The 20,886-nt window shown below is 39.9% G+C and overlaps 2 protein-coding genes across 3 annotated transcripts; one reads left to right on the top strand and one right to left on the bottom strand.

Annotated features, from left to right (window-relative positions):
- The first annotated feature begins 7,173 nt into the window (after nt 1-7,173).
- LOC115692538 (uncharacterized) lies at nt 7,174-8,731 on the top strand. The gene has a single exon (XM_030619421.2). The coding sequence runs from the start codon at nt 7,273-7,275 to the stop codon at nt 8,473-8,475; it is 1,203 nt and encodes a 400-aa protein (XP_030475281.2). The 5' UTR covers nt 7,174-7,272; the 3' UTR covers nt 8,476-8,731.
- Nucleotides 8,732-13,311: 4,580 nt separating this feature from the next.
- Nucleotides 13,312-19,854, bottom strand: LOC115692539 (heterogeneous nuclear ribonucleoprotein 1). Of its 2 annotated transcripts, none has more exons than XM_056321565.1 (14): nt 19,653-19,854; nt 19,304-19,456; nt 19,088-19,177; nt 18,486-18,551; nt 18,337-18,402; nt 18,097-18,182; nt 17,961-18,006; nt 17,673-17,727; nt 15,698-15,774; nt 15,405-15,540; nt 15,194-15,321; nt 15,008-15,112; nt 13,861-14,001; nt 13,312-13,603 (listed from the first exon to the last, which is right to left on the bottom strand). In XM_056321565.1, the coding sequence occupies exons 2-14, from the start codon at nt 19,319-19,321 to the stop codon at nt 13,538-13,540; spliced, it is 1,080 nt and encodes a 359-aa protein (XP_056177540.1). In that variant the 5' UTR covers nt 19,322-19,456; nt 19,653-19,854; the 3' UTR covers nt 13,312-13,537. The 2 variants fall into 2 exon arrangements, with proteins under 2 accessions (XP_056177540.1, XP_030475283.2); XM_030619423.2 differs by having other exon boundaries at nt 13,312-13,615; nt 19,653-19,844.
- Nucleotides 19,855-20,886: the final 1,032 nt, after the last annotated feature.

Raw genomic sequence — 20,886 nt, 5'->3', positions numbered from 1 at the left:
CTCAACTTCTCATATCTAACTTTAGCCCATCGGAGTAGAGAGACTAATAGAGTAGCTGATTGGAATGCAAAGGCGTAAAGAGAAAAAGCCCTTCTCCAGAATTGACCAGCCCTTCCTCCGTAGGCCCTTTGGGACTTGCTATGTTTTGATGCTCCATAAGTGGGCTCTGATGTTTGAACGCGTTCGACATAAAAGAAAATTGGTGCATCGAGAAGAATCAGAAGACAAAGTCTCTTTCCAGCTTAAAGTAGCAAAGTGATTTCCTTATTTCCAGCGGATCAAACATGATAAACATTCCAAGATAACTCGAGTATCAAAAAGAGCAGACACATTCCACCCCCACAAGGTGTTGTTCAGCCCAAACAAATTCCTCGGTCTTAGTATATCAATTTTATAAACCAATCCGAGCATGGTTAATAATATTAATCTTGTTTTGAGTAATCTTAGTAATATCAACTTTATAAACCAATCTAAGCATGCTCAGTGTTATTCTTGCTTCGAATGATAACTTGAGGCGCATGGACTCTGTCCCAAGAAATGACGATTTTCATAACAGACCCACGTGAAATTAAGATTGTAAGGTGTGCCGTGTCGAATGCATGTATCGTTGGTTATGATGTGAATAGGCTTTGTAGCAGGAATTTACAATTACATAGTCTCATTGTTCAATAAATTGTCTAATTTTCCGACATTTGGATCGCTTAGAAAAATAAGTCAACGGAATATCTTTTCAGAGTCAACAGAAAATCTATAGGTAAATTCAGAAAAATGATTTCTTATTTTAAAAATCAAATCTTATTTTTCAAAATACGGTTAGACTCCGGCGCGTGGGCACGAGGATCACGTCTATGCTCATGTCCTCGACGTCAGGGCCCGGGTCCCTTAAGGCCATGTCCAAGACCCCGATGCCCATGCCCTAATCCCCACAGGTCACGCCCCAATTCCCATGCCCAAATTACCGACACCCGGGCTCAGGTCCACCAAGGTTGAGCACAAGTTCCACCCATGCCCAAATTCCCAACAACTGAGCTCAAGAACCTCTAGCTCCAACGCCCAAGACCCAGCCACTTGATCCCGAGGAACACAAGGATTGATGCCAGGGTCCTTGAGGCCGAGGTCCTTGACTCTCGAGCTCCAGACCCTGGTGGCCAGGCCTGAGTCCTTGGAGGCCAAGCGAAAGACCTCATGCAAATGAAGGACCTAATCTTTGTATAATCTCCTTTTCGAATTATTAGTGATAGAATATCTAAATATTAAATCACATATTCATTTAAAAGCTTAAATTTTTAGTATAATTAATTGTAGTCCCACAAAATCTCGCATAGTATCAAAATGAGAGATCCCGAGTTCACATCTTTTTGGGTCTCTATTTGCCTTCCTAATAAAATATTTCCACGCTTAGTATTAAGCAAAAAAAGACCAAACTAAACTTGAGTGGAAGTAATAGAATATTTAAATATCAATTCACACCTTCATTAAACAGTTCAAGCTTTAGAACAGATAATTGTGGTCTCATAAAATCTCCCAATTAATATGTACATATCTGAAATTCTGAACACAACGCGACCAATTTGTAAATACGGATGCCCACAATGTCCATGGCCTAATTGGCCTTCCCTATCTATTCATTCACGTATTTCCTTCCGCTAAGCTTACTTTCATTTTTGTTTAGCTGTCTAATTCAGTACAGCCTTTCCTTCTTTAATCCTACGATCATGGACGATAGAATTTCTGTCTTCGCAGTAGTTTGTCGCATTTGTAATACAAGTTCTAATTTTTGGCGGCTAATACATACTCTAGCAGGTTCTGTCTGATAATTTTCTCATGACATTGCATTTTGACGTGTCATTTTGTCACTACACAGTTCACTTTTCCGTGAAGTGCCTCCCACTTATCTTACAAGGGGTTGGTCGAACGGAGAATAAAAGTGCATATCATTTAAATCGGTCTTTATATCACACAAATAATGTATATGTTTCTTAGAAAAACGAAAGCAAATTTTTCTCTTCAAATGATAGAAAATGATTTTCAATTCATTTTTAAATTTCAGTCAAATAACGAAAAATATTATCATTTTCCCTGTAAATAACTTATTAGAAAACATACTTTACAAATGTCAATTTTTTTACAAAAGAAACGAGGCAATCGAAGGCCATGTTATTCGTTCGCAAGAACAGGTCAAATTGGTGCACCGATAAGAATCGGTACACAAATTCTATTTCAGAACTAGCCATGGCCGGCATTCGAATCAGTACAAAGCATCTCTTTTACATCAAATCCAACCTCTTTCTTCTCTTCAACCTTTCGTGGGGCTTAGGTACGATGCATAAATTCTGGCTTTCTGCATTTAATAAGTTACTATCGCTTTCAGAAACGGGATCTATTCAACAACAACGACGGGTAGCTCTCGAAAGGAAACAAGCCTTTCCCTTTCATTTCGGTAACCATCTTGATGCTTCCAAAAAGCGGACACAGTCAAAAAGGCAGGACTTTTCTTTTCATTCTTATTGACGAGGACGGTGATAAAGCAGCTGTCTAGTGTTTGCTCCACAAGTGTAGCGAGAAACTTCTTTGATTTCTGTTGGAGATCTAACTTGGGATATTTGATAAAAAAAAAAAAAACTTGGGATACACCACTACATAGCTTGTAGATATCCCAAAGAACATTCACTGGAAACAGGTGGAGAACAAGGTAATATGTTTCCTAGTGTTTAAGCCCCGACTTAAGGTCTTTAAACTCACAAATGATATGCTTCTAAGCGCCACAAAAAGAGTTGGTAAATGCATCTCACTGTAGCAGTCTCACGAGTGACGTAAGTTCCGTGTCCCGAATGGCCAATTTTGTTGGAGCGATTATCTCTCACATTAGATGTTCTATTTTTCTCCATCTCCAATTAAAAGAGACTTCCTCCGACCAAATCTTGAATGGTGGGGGGTTGCAAATTTTTATGAACATCACCTGCATGCAAACCTAGCTATAATAAAGTTAGGTGATGCATGTTCCTATTAGTACGCACCCATGATGAGTCTGGTTGAAATTCCTCCTATTAGTGATTGAGGAGAACATAACCCTAAACTTAGTTTGAGAAACACAATAGTAGGAAAGTAGTAAGATAATAATGCAATATATTGCTAGCCGAAAAAAGGAATATAATTAAGCCATCTGACAAAAAAAAAATCATAATTAGATATATGGCATGTGTGCTTGAGAGTTAGTTTGAAAATTGAATTTTCAACATGTCATCCATTCGATAATTATCGTGTTTAACTCTTGTTATGCTGCCAAAAGTTTCTGAAAATACCCTAAACTAAGCCTTAAACCTAATTTCCAATAGGGCAATTGGCAATGTTCAAGCGTCAATGCTAGTTGTTATACACTAAACTTAATGGTGGGTTACAAATTTATATGAATATCACTCGCATGCAAACTTAACTATAATAAAGTTCGGTGATGTTCCTATTAGTACGCACCCATGATGAGGCTTGTTGAAATTCCTCCAATTAGGGATTGAGGAGAACATAACCCTAAACTTAGATTGTGAAACACAGTAGTAGGAAATTAGTAAGATAATAATGCAGTATATTGCTAGCCGAAAAAAAGGAATATAATTAAGCCATATGACAAAAACACGAAATCATAATTGGATGTATGGCATGTGTGCTTGAGAGTTAGTTTGATAACTGAATTTTCAACATGTCATCCATTTGATAATTATCGTGTTAAACTCTTGTTATGATACCAAAAGTTTCTGAAAATACCATAAACTAAACCTTAAACCTAATTTCCAATAAGGCAATTGGCATCGTTCAAGCGTCAACGCTAGTCGTTATCCACTAAACGTTTTTCAATTACTAGTTGTGATGATTTTCTAGAGTTTGCTCGAACTACGATTAGAGAGCAAGACTCTGGTAATTTAACAGTCCAACGTTCTCTTTTTCGTTCCAAAGCATGTAGACACAAAACTTCATCATTCCAAGCATGTTGCTTTATAACATCTTTGGTTCTCCAGAGTGCTAAATCCCAAAAAGGAATGAGCAATGTCCTAATCCCAAGGGGCATCCCTCGTTCCTAATCCTTTCGTGATGACCAATGATTAGTTCATAACTTTCATTAGTGAAGCTGAGTAGCTGACCCCCTCCTATTCCCTTAAAATATACGCAACAATTGAGAGAGAGACAGAGAGAGAGTGGTTAACGTTAGCCTACAACGAGGGGCAATCATCCTTGTCTGCCCTTAGCCTTTCTATTCCTCCCATTCAACATTCGATGATTGCAGATTGGGACCTTTTTAACTGAGATGAAGAAAAGGGTAAGAAAATCAAAAGTTAAACAGTATTAACTTTGGACTAATCGAGACTGACTAAGAATAATTTCAAAGAACAACGCCAAGGGAGTCGGTTCACGCTTCATCGTGCTCCTTTCCCCCGTCAAATCCAATGGAAAGAGCCGTTGCTCGATGACTCACAGTCACCAACCGAAGAGAATTGCTTTATTTATTTTCCCAAGAGAGAAAGCTGGCCAATGCTTTCAAGTTTGGATCCTAGATTCACACATCAAATTCATCTAGAATCGACACGTGCTAATAAAACACAAATCGACAGTCCAAATTCACTTAGCCGCCGCCTCATTAGCTGCTTAACACCACGTCGCTTTTATAATCTAAGACTCTTTTATCTAACACTCGTTTGCGCGTACCTTAACATAGTGGTTATTGGTTACATGAGGTAACGCCTCCGAAGGTGGAAGGCCTCTTTAACTTATAGTAACTTTTCAAACATGTACCAATTCGTATCTGGAAGAGCGTGCGGAGATTCTCTTGATTATATTTTGAGAAAGCTTAATCTTCCAACACACGCAACATATATTAAAAGCCACCACGAGGGCATTGAATTTTCTATATTGGTATTAGGTGTCCAAACCCTTTAAAGCATCTGGCCACGCCAATCACATGATAAATCCCCTCATCCCCATCCTACTCATCCTCCGTCACAATCCCATCGTTGTTGAATATTTACAAGGGCAAGAGATCCTGGCAGTTTTTTCAAATGAGCTGTGTGTGCTGAAACACGCAAATCGGGTCTGAGGTGATGAACTTAAAAAGGACTTCAATGAGTTGAAGTTATGAAGTTTCTTCGCATGCGGTAGCAAATGTCTAAGACACAAGCTAGTCCCAAGTTTGCTTACAACATGGATCAAATTTGTGACATCATGGAGGACAAGGGAAAAGTATAAGAAAAGTCCTAAACCTATTGAATTTATGCCAATTCAGTTCTTAATATTTCAATTGGGCCAATTTAATCGTAAATCTTTTGCATTTGTACCAATTGAGTCCATCCGGCCAATTTTGACCGAAAATCAACGACACGGACGTTGACAGTCCTAGGCGGCACAACCAATGCTGACATAGATAATTTTTAATAATATTTTAATTTTTTCTTCTAATTTCAAATTTTTAATTATTTTTAATTTTTATTTTCTTTTTTCCTTTTCTTTTTTTCTTTTCTTTCCTTAATTTTTTTCCAAACCCTGGCCGACGAGGTCGCTAGCTGACCATCGCCGGCAGGCGAGGGCCAATAACCCTCGCCCGGGCTGGGCGAGGGAGTTGCAACCCTCGCCAACCAACAGGCAACATCTGGGTGAGGGCATCGGCACTCGCCTGATCTGGGCGAGGACCCAATGCCCTTGCCTGTGGCGACCATCGCTAGCCAGGGTTTGGAAAAAAAAATAAAGAAAGGAAAGGAAAGAAAAAAAGAAAAAGAAAATGAAAGGAAAAAAATTTTAAAAAAAAATTAAAAATTCTAAAATATATTAAAATATTAGTAAAAATTGTTCATATCAGTGCCAACAGTGTCATGTAGGACGGCCGGCGTCTGCATTAGCGATTTCTGGCCAAAATTGGCAAGCTATACTCAATTGGCATAAATGAAAAAGTTTAGGACTAAAATGGTACGATTAAAAGGTTTGAAACTAAATTGGCACCAATGCAATAAGTTTAAGACTTTTTTATACTTATCCCTAGAGGAACAATGTGTCCCCTTTATCATTGGGCTACCATGCTTGATGGTATTTGAATGGTGCATCTTGCCAAAAGATAATGTACTAACATACAAGAAGCTATTTCTTCTCATTCTTCTCCTTGAATTCATGGTTCCTTTATGCCGTCCAGGATTCCAGACATAGATCGACATCCCCTTGTGATCATGCAAAGTAGGGACTCCAAAAGCCTTATCATGTAATCTTAAGAGGATTTTGACCAGTAGCTTACGGAAAAGTACACGAAAAACCCTTTTCCTTAGCGTTGGATCCCAAGCTTACTCCAAGAATCTAATTAATCATATTATAACAGACACTTTTCTATGTGTTTGCCTCTAAGCTTGACACCTGGATTTGTATATTGTCGGAGCTGGCTTATTCTCGTTTTATAAGAAATTGATGTGATGCTTCTTCTAACTTTATTTATTTTCTTATAATTAATATATCATGTAGGCACGCGATGCTAAAATCTCCAATACTTTGTATTAATATATTGCGTACTTATCTACAAAATTATTAGTTTGAGCTTAGTCGTAATTTTATTAAGGGAAAAAAACCATCGAAAATCCAAAACTATGTTCGACATAAAAAAACTCAAATTATAGCCACCGTGATATATTTACTCTTAACTTTTTCTCGTGACATTAAATACTCCAAACTTATACCTATATAAAACGTTTACCTGCCCAATCAAGATTTCAGTCAGATGATTTTTTAATCAGAACAACGTCGTTTTGGTTGAACCATGCCAACGTAGTTTGCTTTCCGCCGTCCATGAAAGTAGATTTTTAACGGTACTCATTGACGGAATAATAACGTAGGGTAAATATGTCGCACAGATATAAATTTGAGATTTCTGGTATCACTAAAAAAAAATTTAGAGTAAATATCTCACGGGCAGTGTCATAAGTTTAACGTTTTTGGACGCTTATTTTTCCGCTTTATCAATTAGGATGTGGGTTCAAACTTTCCCAAATCTGTAAGTACGATTGGAATGAAAACATACCTCTTAACCAAATCATGAACACACCCTCATCTCTCTCTCTCTCTCTCTCTCTCTCACACACATCTGCTATCTGCTATAAATATCCATCTCCACATCGCTTTCCCTCCCTCTCTCTCTTGCGCTCTACATTCCCAGCTCTCCACGTTTCTCCACTTCACTTCGAAGTTGCACATGAACCGCTGAAGCAACCACCGATCAACGGCAGCAACAAGGGAAGTGAGATCACCCCCACGATGGTCGACGTGGACCGGCGGATCACCGGCATAACCCCGGCCCACGTGGCCGGCCTCCGCCGCCTCTCCGCCCGCGCGGCCGCAGCCCCTTCCGCCGCGGCCTCCCGGAACGGCCTCCTCTCCTTCTCCTCCCTCTCTAACCAGGCCATGACCCACCTCCGCGGCTCCGGCGTCCAGGTCCAGCCCGGCCTCTCCGAAGCCGACTTCGCCCGGGCCGAGGCCGAGTTCGGCTTCTCCTTCCCCCCGGACCTCCGAGCCGTCCTCTCCGCCGGCCTCCCCGCCGGCCCCGGGTTCCCCAACTGGCGCGCCGCCGCCGGCCCGGCTCGTCTCCACCTCCGCGCCTCCCTCGACCTCCCCATCGCCTCCGTGTCCCTCCAAGTAGCCCGCAGCGCGTTCTGGCCCAGATGCTGGGGCCCGAAGCCGCCCGACCCGGAGAAGTCTCTCCGGGTCGCGAGGAACGCCCTCAAGAAAGCTCCGATCTTGATACCGATCTTCAACCATTGCTACATCCCTTCCGCTCCGTCGCTCGCGGGGAACCCCATCTTCTTCGTCGACGAGCATCGGGTCTTCTGCTGCGGCTCGGACCTCTCCGATTTCTTCCACCGCGAGTCGCTCTTCGGCAGCTCTGACTACGAACCCGAAGAAGCAGCAGCCGCGCTCCAGAGGCAGAGTTCTGTCGGGGCGAGGCGAAGCCTGGACGGCCGCGGCGGCGGGGCGGGGAGGTCGACGAGGTGGGTCGAGTTCTGGAGCGACGCCGCCTTCGACCGCCGCCGGAGGACCTCGTCGTCGTCGTCGTCATTGTCGTCCTCCTCGTCGCCGGAGAGGTTCTTCGACTTGCCGGCGGATACCCAGTTCCCCAAATGGGTCGACGAGTACATGGGGCGAATCGGGTCGGTCTTGCGGGGCGGAGGGTGGAGCGAGTCGGACGTGTCGGAGATGCTGGAGGTCTCGTCGGCGGCCGGCGACGTTCCCGGTGGCGGGACGGCATGCATGGCGGATCGTCAGGCGGTCCTCGACTCCCTCCTCTTGAAAGCGGATCGGTTCTCGGACCGGCTCCGGAAGGCGGGTTGGAGCTCCGAAGACGTGGCGGAGGCGTTCTTCGGGTTCGATTTCCGACCGGGGAAGGAGAAGAGACCGGCCAGGAAGCTGGCGCCGGAGCTCGTCGAGCGGTTCGGGCGACTGGCTGAGTCGGTTTCCCTGTAGCTGGCGGTGGATGCCTTCTTTTTTTTTTTACCCTCTTTCATTCTTTCTTTCTTTTTTTTTTTGTCTTTTTTTGACCTTTTTGTTTTTGACATTTTGATGCCTCGGATTGCGTCATGTTTGTGGAGACACAAGGCTTTGTCAAAGTGAGTGCTGATTACACGATTTGTTCATATACACTATTATCGATGATTAAAGACATTGGAACATGTTTTTACCCCCCTTGAATTATATAAATATATTGTTAGATTTATTGAGATAGCTGTTTTCGGTGTGATCGGTGTACCAAAGTTTTTATTTTAAATAATTGACGATGAAGTCTTGGAATTACTAGATTGATAGGCGGTAAAATTAACAATCACGAGTCGATCATCAGAATGTTCGCATCATCAGAATGTTCGCATGGACGAGTGAAATGGAATACTTGACTTTAAATCTTAATTTCTTTACTAGTAGAACGTGAGAGATAACTTTTTGATTTATCAGAAGTAGAGCAAGAATTGTAGCAAGGTTGTCAAACCAAATTTTGGGGTGAATTCCCTAAAAAATCCCAAACTTTAGGTCAAGTATCAAATCTGCCCCGAACTTTTTTTTGTCTCGAAGAAAACCCCAAACTTTAGCTCCAATCCCAAATATGCTCCGAAATTTTTTTTGTCTTAAAAATACCCCAAACTTTAAGTTTAGTCCCGAATCTGCCCCGAATTTTGTTTTGTATAAAAAAAATCAGCAAATTTCAATTTATTTTCAAAAATATACCTCGTGATCCAGTCCCAACTTGACGTGGCACTTGCACGTTAATAATAAATCCACATCAACAAAGTAATGTGGTGATATGTACAGACCGATGTCGCATTCCACTTCGATAACAAATCAAACCCAATAAAAATTGTTGAAATTCTCCAAAATCAAACCGTTCTAGGATATGAAAGTTAGGGACAATAACAAATCTATCCCAAATTTTTTTTTAATTTAAAACAAACCCAATTTTTAGGTTCAATCCAAATTTTCCCCGAACTTTTCTTTGTCTAAAAAAAAGCCACATTACTTTGTTGATGTGGAAGTGCCACATCAAGTTGGGATTGAATCAGGGAGTTATATTTTTGAAAATAAATTGAATTTTGGTGTTTTTTTTAACACAAAACAAATTTTGAGGCAGATTTGGGACTGGACTTAAAGTTTGAGATTTTTTTTTAGACAAAAAAAAGTTTGGTGCAGATTTGGGACTGGACCTAAAGTTTGGAGTTTTTTTTCTGAAATAAAAAAAAAATTCAAGGCAGATTTGGGACTTGATTTAAAGTTTGGGGTTTTTTAGGGAATTAGGCCCAAATATTTGGGTATCAAATTTGGGTTATTTTATGTTTCTTTCTATCTAAATCTATTAGTTTCTAAGTTATTTTTAATAATGCTTTACGTAGGGGATTGGAATATTTCTATTCCTTACATATTCGTTGGTGAGCTATTTTGAAATAAAAGGAAAATTCCAAATAAGAACCTGAAATGGATCTTATTTAAAAAAAAAGTCTTAAGTGGCCATGACAATTTCAAATAAGGGTATGAAATGGCCATTGAAGTTTCAAAGAAAGACCTGACCTCACTAGCCAGCTAAATATTCCAGTCTATTAAGAGCATTTTTGTCCAAAGACAACTTTAACTTAAATTTTAGTTAAATTAGATTAAAAATTAAAAAAAGATATATTTTAAAAAGAAAAAAACTACATGCGGGAGGGCTGGGGCCAGCCCTCTTGCGTATGGCCACTGCCCCATCGCCAGTGGGGTGTCGGCCAGGGCCGACAACCCTTGCACAAGTCTAGTTGAGGGCTGCAACCCTCTTTAGGTTCTACAGAGGGCTAGCTCTAGTCGGAGAGGGTCGCAACGACCCCGCTAGCCATGACCGACGTCCCACCGGCGATGGGGTGGTAGTCATAGGAAAGAGGGCTGGCCCTACATAGGAGAGGTAAAATATTGAAACGACGTCATTTTAGTTTTTTAGTTAACTTTAACACCATGTCAGAGAGCTAAAATATTTTTAAAAAAAATCACATTAACATTTTCCGTTAGCCAAATTGGACGGAATTAGTAAATAACTCGATTTTCGACGAGGGCCTGCAAGCCCTCACTGGCCGCTGCCGAGGGTCACCTTGCCCAGGTCCCGCTAGCCGCAAGCGAGGCGATCTTCCCCCAAATTTGGCAAGGACCTACCTTACCTCTGACCGACAAGGGTTGCCGAGGTGAGGCCAACCCTCACCTGTGGCTTTCAAGGGTGGCCTCGCCCATCCCTCTCCGGGTATCACCGACCATCGCTTGAGACCGGCCACTAGTGAAAAAGGAAAGAAAAAAATAGAAAAAGGAAAAAAGAAAAAAAAAGTAAATGACGAAAATATCATTGACCAAGCCAATGAGGTTATGCCATTCTTTGAGATTGACATGGCTATTTCATGGCTATTTCAGCCTCTTATTTGAAATAAAATCCAATTCAAGCCTTTATTTGAGAAAATTAGGGCACTTTAGGTCCTTTGAAACAATGTCTACTTTTGGCTCTTATTTAAGACACTTCGAGCCCTTATTTGGAATTTTCCTTAAAATAAATAAAGTAGGTAGAGTATTTGGAACGATAATTGGTATTTTTATTACATTAGCTTCTCTCTTTTTTTGGTATTAGTTTACTTTTAGAGTGCGATTGTTTCATGAAAAATGAATGATTTATAATACATTTTTCAAAAAATAATTGCTCGTATCTCTTACAAAAATGATGAACGAAATTTTTTTTTCATTGTTTACGAAAATTCTAAAGATAAATTGTTGTCGATAATGAAAATAGTTTTCATTGACTATTTATTTTAAGCGATACAAGTCATTATATTTAGGAAAATTTCAATTAAAATTTACCTTTTAAAGTTTCGCCTTGTAAAATGTAACTGCAATTATATTTTGGAAAATTGTTAAAGAGGGTCTTTTTTTTTGTTTCATCCTATAATCCCATTATACTTGTACGTATATAAACGACAACCGATAATAAAACGTTCGATGGTGATATGCACGACAAAAGTGCAAGTTTATAAATTAATTGATCGTGTTAAAAAAATCAGTCTTTTGGACAGTTTTGTCCAATGACTAGTAATATCTTTCCGCCAAAACTGGAATAGTGGCACTGTTGACTCTGGAGGGAAAATGGAAGGAGAAAGTCTCTTCTTTTGACAGGCCAAGTTAGAATGGTGGGGGAGACCCAGAGAAACAAAGCAAAGCAAAGCAAAGAAAGGAAGATGCTCCTTTTCCTAGAAAATTGGGAGAAGATGGGGGGTGTGTTCGTGTTTTTCCAGTGACAATCTGACAGAGGAGCTCCTAACTTTTCCAGGTGGACAGTACAACGAGGGACCATGTTGCCACTGTTCGTGGGGGCCGAGAAAGAAGCCAGGAGGAGGGACCACCTAAGGTTGGGTCCAAAATTTCCTTCATCAGATCCATTTCTCAATCTTGAAGTAACACGTGCATAAACAAGATTTACGGATTTCATCAGTGAGATATCGTGCTGTTTTAAAAACTTCACTGTTAGATGGAATGTGTGGTGTAATATTTGAATATTCAATCGTCGTCTATACGTAGACAATGCTTTTGTTCATGCAATTTCGGTTTCTAGATGACGGCAAAGGGAAACACCATCAACTGTTGATGGGTTCGTTTCGGGTTATAAACGAATTTTAGAGTCGAGTTTGCTATGATTTGATTTCTTTCTAACATTGTTAAGGATTCCGGTCGGTTAGGCTTCTCTATTCATTTTGTTTGAAAGTGAGTAGGCTTGAACAAGATAATAATAGTCACTATGAACCGATTTGTGCTTCGTACATGTTGTGGCTCCTCAGATTCCGGTCTGAGCACCACGGGTGTTCATATTTTATCAACTTAAACGTCAATTTACAATAGCTTTCACGTTTCTTTAATTTCATTCTATTTTTACTTTGATGTCCTTTGAAATCTACTGTCTCAAATTTGAGACCTTTGAATTAATAATATGTGTTCATAGCTTCAAGAAAAATAAGTTTTTGGTTGGAGGCATTTCATTCAAAATATTTTCAGCCATGACTTGATGTATCGGGCTATTTTTAAAAGAAGGTTCCTAAAATCAGCAAATATACATTTTCTTTTGTTTTTCGGTTATAGAAGAAGAAAACATTAACTAGTTTGCTAATTCGCCACATTTAAGTCATGATCAGTTGATCACTCACTCCAACCTCTTGAGATTAGTCGAGGAGTATCTTGCAATCTATATTATCCCTATCGTTACACTAGACGATCGACACCGCCACCATAAGTATAAGAAGAAGAGATAGTTTCAACGTAAAAGAACAATCAACTGCATCCTTCGATGCCCCTATTGTTCCTATATGTCTCTCCAAATTCACTATCCATAAGACAACATCGGACCAGATGTACCGGGACCTGCTAAGCCAGGAATTCTCGAAGCCGAACTATGAGCTATTCATTACAGTGTGTAGTTCGGAAATGACAACGGAGCCCAAGGTAAAGCCCTTTCCGGATAACAAACAACACCTAACATCTTGCCTACGTTGTTGAAAGCACTAAATTTAACTATTCAAAAGGATAATGGTACTGTAGATCCAAAACATGATACAAGAGAGCAGTGAGCACACACCAAACCATCCCATGTTCAAGAGAATGCAATGCCTTCCCTATGCACTGTTGAACGACCAAATTCAAACTGGAGGCGTCCTACACTTAATTCCATTGTTAGTTACGAAATGTATAATTCTTCCCGATCTGTTCCAATAAATTTCTAGATATGTGTAGCTCCCCCATGTCACATTGTTAGGTAAATCACATATGTACCTTCTACTTTTAGTAATGTCATTGTCACGCTTCAAAAACAAGTCGCACAAACTGTAGCGGTGCAATAATACCATGATGTTAATTAGACATTCTGTTTCTACCCGATGGCAATCTTATCTGTTAAAAAGGTCTCACAAACAAGTAAACCACGTCATTCCACACGCACGGCACGCCAATGTCGTTTTGATCCCCAACCACACAGTGCCAAAGCCCCCCTGAAGCCCTAATATGGTCTGTACCTCATATCCGCTCTTGAAGGTCTCCCTCCACCAAGTCCATAGCCGCCCCACTGCATCAAAGACTGTATAGCAGCTTAAATTACACGAATGCATCTCTTCTAAAAAATATTTCATCACATGATTAACCGCTTAAAAAAATAGTCATTTACAGAAGACAAAATAGAAATAGGCGAACACATTGAAATCACTACTTTCTTCCCTTTCCGATGCACGGCAGAAACAAAGCCAAAAAAAAACAAAGAAGCAAAGGTGTCACAACAAACAGCAACAGCCCCCGATTGAGTTATACAAAAGAGTTGATACTTACATCATTGAAATCAAAGCTTCCATACATCCTGCTGTAAGGGCGCATGGGACCTCCAAAGCCCCCAAAGGGCTCCACACTACCCATCATAAAGCTTCCACTGGGGCCAGCATCATCAAGAGGTGTTGCCGAATCAATTGCAACCTAAACAGCAAGTGTGGGAAAAGAAGAACTCCGTCATAAAAATATCAATGAAATAAGAAAGAATAGGCTAACTAACAGCAGTATTGGAATTCGAGCATTCTGAAAAAAAGAGGAAAGTTTTTTGAGCATGGAAAAAGAATATAGTGTCACTATAGAAAACTCCCCAAGGCCAATTGATGATTAATGTGTCTCTCCAAAGATCATTTCCAAAAGCACAAGGTTGCAACCACTTACACAACAAAGATAATTAAATAAAGAAGACGCTCCACATATTAGGATCTGTATGCAATTGTTAGATATGTACTACCTCACCAAATCCTGTTTAACATCATACACAGCTAATAACATGACAAAAGAATAATTATTCCTTGATCGGTTACTGTCACACAAACATCAATTACAAAGTTTCATGCACATAAAAGCTTTTTGCAAGAGATATCCAGAAGCTTGAGGCCAGGGAAAATATAAGAATCCAAAGGAGCTGATAATTCGTGTCCCTATAACAATAGTCCACACCACTTTTAAAATTTAAATCAGATTTAGGTGAGTTTCTTTTGCCATCCAGTAATCACCACCTGACCTCTGTAGCTGGCAACGGAAAAACCAACTTCCCTCATGCATACCCCTATCTAGAATTTTAGTACCAAATTATAGAGATAAAAAACAAATGCAATCATGTGCAATCAGACTAGAACGATTCTTTTTGATAAGTCAATCAGACTAGAACAATTCTCATGACAGTAACGCTGATCCATCTCTCAACACAATCTTGATGCTTTGTTTGGAAGAAGGGAGAAGAAAATCATGCGTGGCTGAAGAAGATTTTGCACTTACCCTCCAATTTACTCTCACAAAATTTTCATAATTTTCCACTCCTCACCTCTTATTTTCTCTCTCCCTCTCTCCAAGCAAAGCCTAAGAGTACATCCCATAATGTTTAATACAAGAATTAATAGAAGAAATACACGAACTGTGTTTATGACACTAATAGATCCATTTTCCGTACCTGCTGTCCACAGATCTCATGAGACCTCCGAGACACACGCTCGGCTACACCATCCTCAGCAAATGTTACAAAACCAAAGCCTCTATGGCCAGATCTCTTTGGGTCCTGAATGAAGTAAGTACTATTATAGCTAGATGACAATTTGAGTTCACGTTTTTTTATCTTACTTCTTAATTAGCTGCTCACTTTAGGAACATAAATGTCCGCAATTCGGCCAAATCTCCCAAAATGTTGGCGGAGATCATCGGCAGTTGCCTCTTGCGGGAGCCTACCAACAAAAATCTTTCTTCCCAGACCTCGCACAGGTTCCCCTCCTAATCCGAAGCCATAACCAAACAAAGTTATGATTGCCTCCATAAGCAAGTAGATTACATGGTAATAATTTGAATTAGCTTACTTCCATAAAGTGAGCCCGGATGGTCGTACAAGGTAGGAGCACCAGCGGCTGCATATCTAGTTGCAGCAGAAATGTAAGCATTATATGCACCATATCCGCCCTGTGCATTTCTGCCCATTGGTCTAAAATCATCCTCCTGAGAGTACATTTAGTAAATGGAGTAAAAAATCTTGTGCCCATACATCTGTATCTGATGTCACTCGGGATAATATATTTAGAAGAAAATCTTGAAAATAAAAGGAAAAATCTTCCAGAAGGAAATGTCAAATTACAAAATCATGAAAAGAACTTGCCCTTGGTGTTGCTCGGTCAACAACTACTGCAGAACCTCCCAGCTCATGTGTATCATCCATCAAGTTGTCCACAGAGTCTGTACAATCAAAAGCAGATTGAATTTTATGATCACCGTATTACCATAATCAGGACGAAAGCACCCAAAATACAAAGTACCGAAGGGAAACACGATCAATATAAGCAAATGGATTAGCTAGATGATACACATTGCCCTATCCATCTGAGATCGAAGCAAAAAAGACATTCCCAAGAAGATTTTCGGACATAATTTGCTGAGAGGAGAGATGAAGAGAAGTGGTAGATGGGAAGCAAAATGGAAAAATATAGGCTCTATATGAATGCATCAACTGGATTCTTTTGGGTCTCAAATGTCAAATATAAACAGCAAAAGAGAAGCAATGAAAGGTAACACTCCACATTGAAGGTGACAACAGAGATTAAGGATGGGTTCGCACAAGCATTAACATGGATATAGCATGTCTCAAAGGTCAGATTATCTTTTATATCTCTACATTTGATTGACTGAAATTTGTACTTTCTTTTTGTGAAGTGTTATCCCACATCACTTGTTCAGGGGGTTTCTCTTGGCCTTACATGCACATGACCTTCCTCCACCTAAGTTTGACTTTCTAACATACTATCTAAAGCAAGTTCCAATCCATCATGCCCCATTTAAGTTTCTTTTGCTTGTGGTTCCACATTCTTTGGTTCCACGTGTGCTCTTCACATGGCTTTAGTTCGCTTTGCAAGTGAGTGAGGGTGTTCAAATGTTATACCACATCGATTGTCTACGGGGTTTATCGTGGCATTATTAGTGTATTGTATCCCTTCACCTAACAACTTAAGCTTTTGGATTGATTTTATTGCACTTTCCGTTGCTGCTTTGGTTGTCAAGCTAGGAACCGGAATGGTTTAAGTATGACACCCTCAATCCCACATGAACGTAGCGAGAGATTATGAAAAAGCACACAATGTTTCTAGATATTCAACATATGGTAACCATTGCACAAAGAAATAGTTTTTCATTGAAGAGAATCAAGTGACGATTTTTCAAGTGATCAATAAATAACTTCAAGAAAGAAGTTCCAAGGACATCTAAATTATGATGTAGGTTTCGGAGTTATACACAGCCTATTGTTGAAAAATGAGCTATTACTGTTTCCTGAAAACATATTATGAGAAACACAAGAAAAGCCATAGAGGACATCTTGAAAGGTAGTATGTACCAGTACAGCCACAACTGGCTATGTTCATTTCCCACCTTTATTGACTCTACAACCCTCAAAAAATGGATACCACTACTAAATCCAAATACGCTAGATAATAATTAACATTGTATTATCTTGTTTTTTTTGCAGACTCACTTAGATGACGTTGATGATGAAATTTAAACAAGTGTGCATTCCCTTGCTTTTTTCTCCTAAAATAAATTCACTTTGTTACTCTACAGCTAATACAAACGCACATTACCTTTATCGAAAATTGATTCACTGAAACCAGTTCAGCAGACAAAATACATACAAACAGGCTTTTTAGAGGAAACAAAATCTGATAGGTAGATTCCAAAGAACAGCCACGTTTTTCCATATTAATTTTCTCTTCCTTTTGCTCTCCATTGATATTCAACAATCTAAATCTTAAAGGAGCAACACTATGCCATTCTCTACACACATACACACACACACACCCACCTTGTGAGTCAAGATGGGCGACATACACATAAGAAAATTGCTGTTTTCCAATTATGGAATTATTCACTCCAGCTTACAGAATGCAAAACACTTTGCACAATACATAAACTCTATTGTATAAAGTACATGAGAAACACATCACCTAAGTTTCAGCCCTTACAATCAGCATATACACCTTCTAAATACTCCTCTTCTAGATATTCAATCTAATAGCACCACATTAAGAAAGCATGATAGAAGAACAACCACGTGTAAGTAAAAGGCTTATGTAACATGGTCTCACCTGCACTTGCATAAGTAATAAAGCCAATTCCACGATGTGCTTTTGTAGCGTGATCCTGCAGAAAACGAATAGAGACCAGTGTGTAGTAACTGTCACCTAACAAGCTGTGTTAAATTCGGAAAAAGCTGTGCTGCATGCTAAGGCAAAGTAACAGATGCACATGCGCACACTCATGCTCACACACAAGAACATAGGAGCACATAGCACACTAGAGCATGCACATGGAGAGAGAGAGAGAGAGAGAGAGAGAGAGAGAGAGAGAGAGAGAGAGAGAGAGAGAGAGAGCACCTTGGGCATAAATAAATCCGTTATCTCACCATATGTCTCAAAGTGGCTGCACATTCAAAAGAAATAAGCTTTTTCTCCATATCTTAGCTTGTCCATTTTGAGAAAAGAAACGAATGTTCCAGGAAAGGTTAAGTACCCCCTAAAGGTTGCTTCAGTAACAGATGGTGGGATCCTAGCCACAAATATCCGAGTAGCTTTCCTTGGAGGTGCTCTCATCTCCTCCTGGATGAGGAAAAGGAACTTATGATAAGATGGTAAACTTTAAAGGTAAAAACTGACTCAGATTAATTAACTATAATCTCACAGAATAAGAGTCATTCTATGAAGGCAAAAAACTATTAAATTTAACAAAGAGTAACAAAGAGTAAAAGAAAACCTTTGGTGTAGCTACTTTCACTTCTAGCATTCTGTTTCCTAGAAAGTGCTCGCCTGACAGTGCATTCTGCAGACAAGTGACAACATGACGGAGCTCATCAAATGCATGTAGCTGCTTTTTGGAACATATGCTCATTCGGAAACACTTACTTTAGCATCTTCCTCTGTTGCAAACGTTACATACCCAAAACCACGAGATCTGCCTGTTGACCGCTCCTGGAGAATCATGGAAACGAATTCTCTGAACTAGTATTTACATAAGAAGAGAGGTGAAAACGATCCTTTGATAAGTGCGAAACCAGAGGGCACTGCCAGTGGAACGCTCACCAAATTTCGCATTATGCTATAGAAACGGATAACAAAAACACAAAGAAAAAGATAGATTTGTGTCAATTCAACTTGGACTGAAATCCTTGAAAGTTTGAGCTATCATCAATCTTCTCTTGACCTCTCAAAGGCCATGATCAGCCACATTGTCATCAACAGTAAAAAAGAAATTGTTGCGGTAACTTAAACAAGAAAACATAGGCAGGAGTTCCATCAGAAAAGAGAACCCAACCACCAAACCCATTAAGACAAAAAGATGGAAGTGCAATTCAAACTAGATTCTACATCATATCACATCATGTAATAAAGAGCAGAAAGAGAGAGTCCTAATTGAACCATTTAACAAATTAACTATCCAAGTCCTCCCATTTAAACAAAACAAGAAACATCCAGGTTTCCATCACAAAAGGGAAGCAAGGGCAGACCTTCATCACAACACAATCCTCCAATTCCCCGAATTTGCTCATATATTCTCTCAATCCGTCCGTGTCAACCTCCCACGGGATACCCAAAACCTAAAATTGCAATTCCATCAAGATTAACTATCATAAAAAGAAAGCTTGCAGCAATAAAAATAACAAAAAAACAGAAAAGCTACAACAACATAAGAACAATCGACAAAAATAGCAGGAAATGCTCACCACAAGTTTTCGCTCCATGAGGTATTTTGAAGAAGAAGCAGAGCAGCAGCAAGAACAGGATACACAAACCCTAAGACTAACCTCGCCCTCGTCTCGGCCTCACAGGACACACTCTTCTATACCTCTCCTCCTCACACTCGACATCAAAATCGCCTGCACGTAAAGAGCACAGCACCTCTTTCTCACACACAAACATCATCATCATCATCATCATCATCGAATACCAAAACAAGCTCATGGGTTTCTCCATTTCTTTTCCGTCCAGATAGATTAACAACTCAAACCAACGTTCAGCGACAAGGTACCAAGATCGGCAAAACACAAAAAAAAGAACCACGCGCTCACTGACCTCGGATCTGATTCAAATTCTCAAGAACCTAAAAGACCCAGATAGCACTCTCGCGGATTCTCTCCTCTTCTCTCGCTCGCTCGCCAGGAACAGCGGTCTCACGTAATCGACACCCTTCAGCTCCCATGGAGCTCCTGATCAAGGAGGGCCAATCGCTGCCCGTTGGGCCCTAAGCCAACATGGTCTGGGCTTTGGGCTTGGCAACGACGATTGCCCATTGAAGCCATTGTTCTCATGGAGCAAGATGAACTAATGAGCAGAGATTTTTCACCATTGTTCGCGAGCAGGTTTTGCCTGATGGTGTCAGCACGTTTTCGGACATTTGCTTTTGTCATTCCCTAAATCCATGTTCATGTGGATCATTCTCTCACTTACCGTTAAAAGTTGGTCAGTTTTGACTCTGTCTCTTCAAACTACGTAGTTACGATCTTCGTCTCGGTTTTAGAAATACAAATCATGTGCGTCGAAGATCATGTTTTTTAACTTTCTTAATTTGTTTGTCATCTATAAGAATTGACATTCGAATTTCCCAAGCCAACTTTTTAACGAGAATGATCTAAAAATTCGAACTTGAACCATGAAAAGTGACTAACAATTGAAACGGTATGAAGATCCGTCGCCAACAAAGGTAAATATATGGTTAATAAAGAAGAGCAAATCTCATTCTATCTATCTATACTATAATGCAAGTTAATTTTTGAAGTTGGTGTCCACCTAAATATTTTCGAAATATTTTTTTGGTGAGAATTAATCTATTTAGTAACTCGAGAAAGAAAAGGTTTCTAAGTAACATTGACAAGTTTGGTTACTCACTCGCACTCACTGTCACGTTCAAAAGCCTATTGGGAAAACTCTTTATGTATTTCGAAGACGCCAAATCATTCCATATGAACTAATTGGTGTATTAGAGTGTGAAGACGAAATATCCTCTGCATAAACAAATTGATTGAGGATGTTAACAACAGGACATCTGCATTATTGGAGATCTTCATTTGTCTACAAATGAAGAACAAAATAAGAAGTGCAAGTATTGGAGTTTGAAGAACCTTTGAATTTTGATGAACAACCAAGGGATGTGGGATCGTCAAAGTGTTTGGATGGACACAATAGAAGGAGAACAACTTGAATAACACAAAGTACCTCAATATGCTTGGAAAGATCTAAGTGCAACAGCTGAACAAATTGGCATTTGGTAAAATCGTCTAGTCTGGATGAACCACATTAGAGAGGAAGT

The sequence above is a fragment of the Syzygium oleosum genome, unplaced genomic scaffold, assembly GCF_021117445.2.
Source record: "Syzygium oleosum isolate NSW1041296 unplaced genomic scaffold, Sole_v2.1 Sole_v2.01, whole genome shotgun sequence".
NCBI classification, from domain to species: domain Eukaryota; kingdom Viridiplantae; phylum Streptophyta; class Magnoliopsida; order Myrtales; family Myrtaceae; genus Syzygium; species Syzygium oleosum.
Note: the sequence above shows the minus strand (reverse complement) of the source record. Positions and strands in the feature narration are given on the sequence as shown.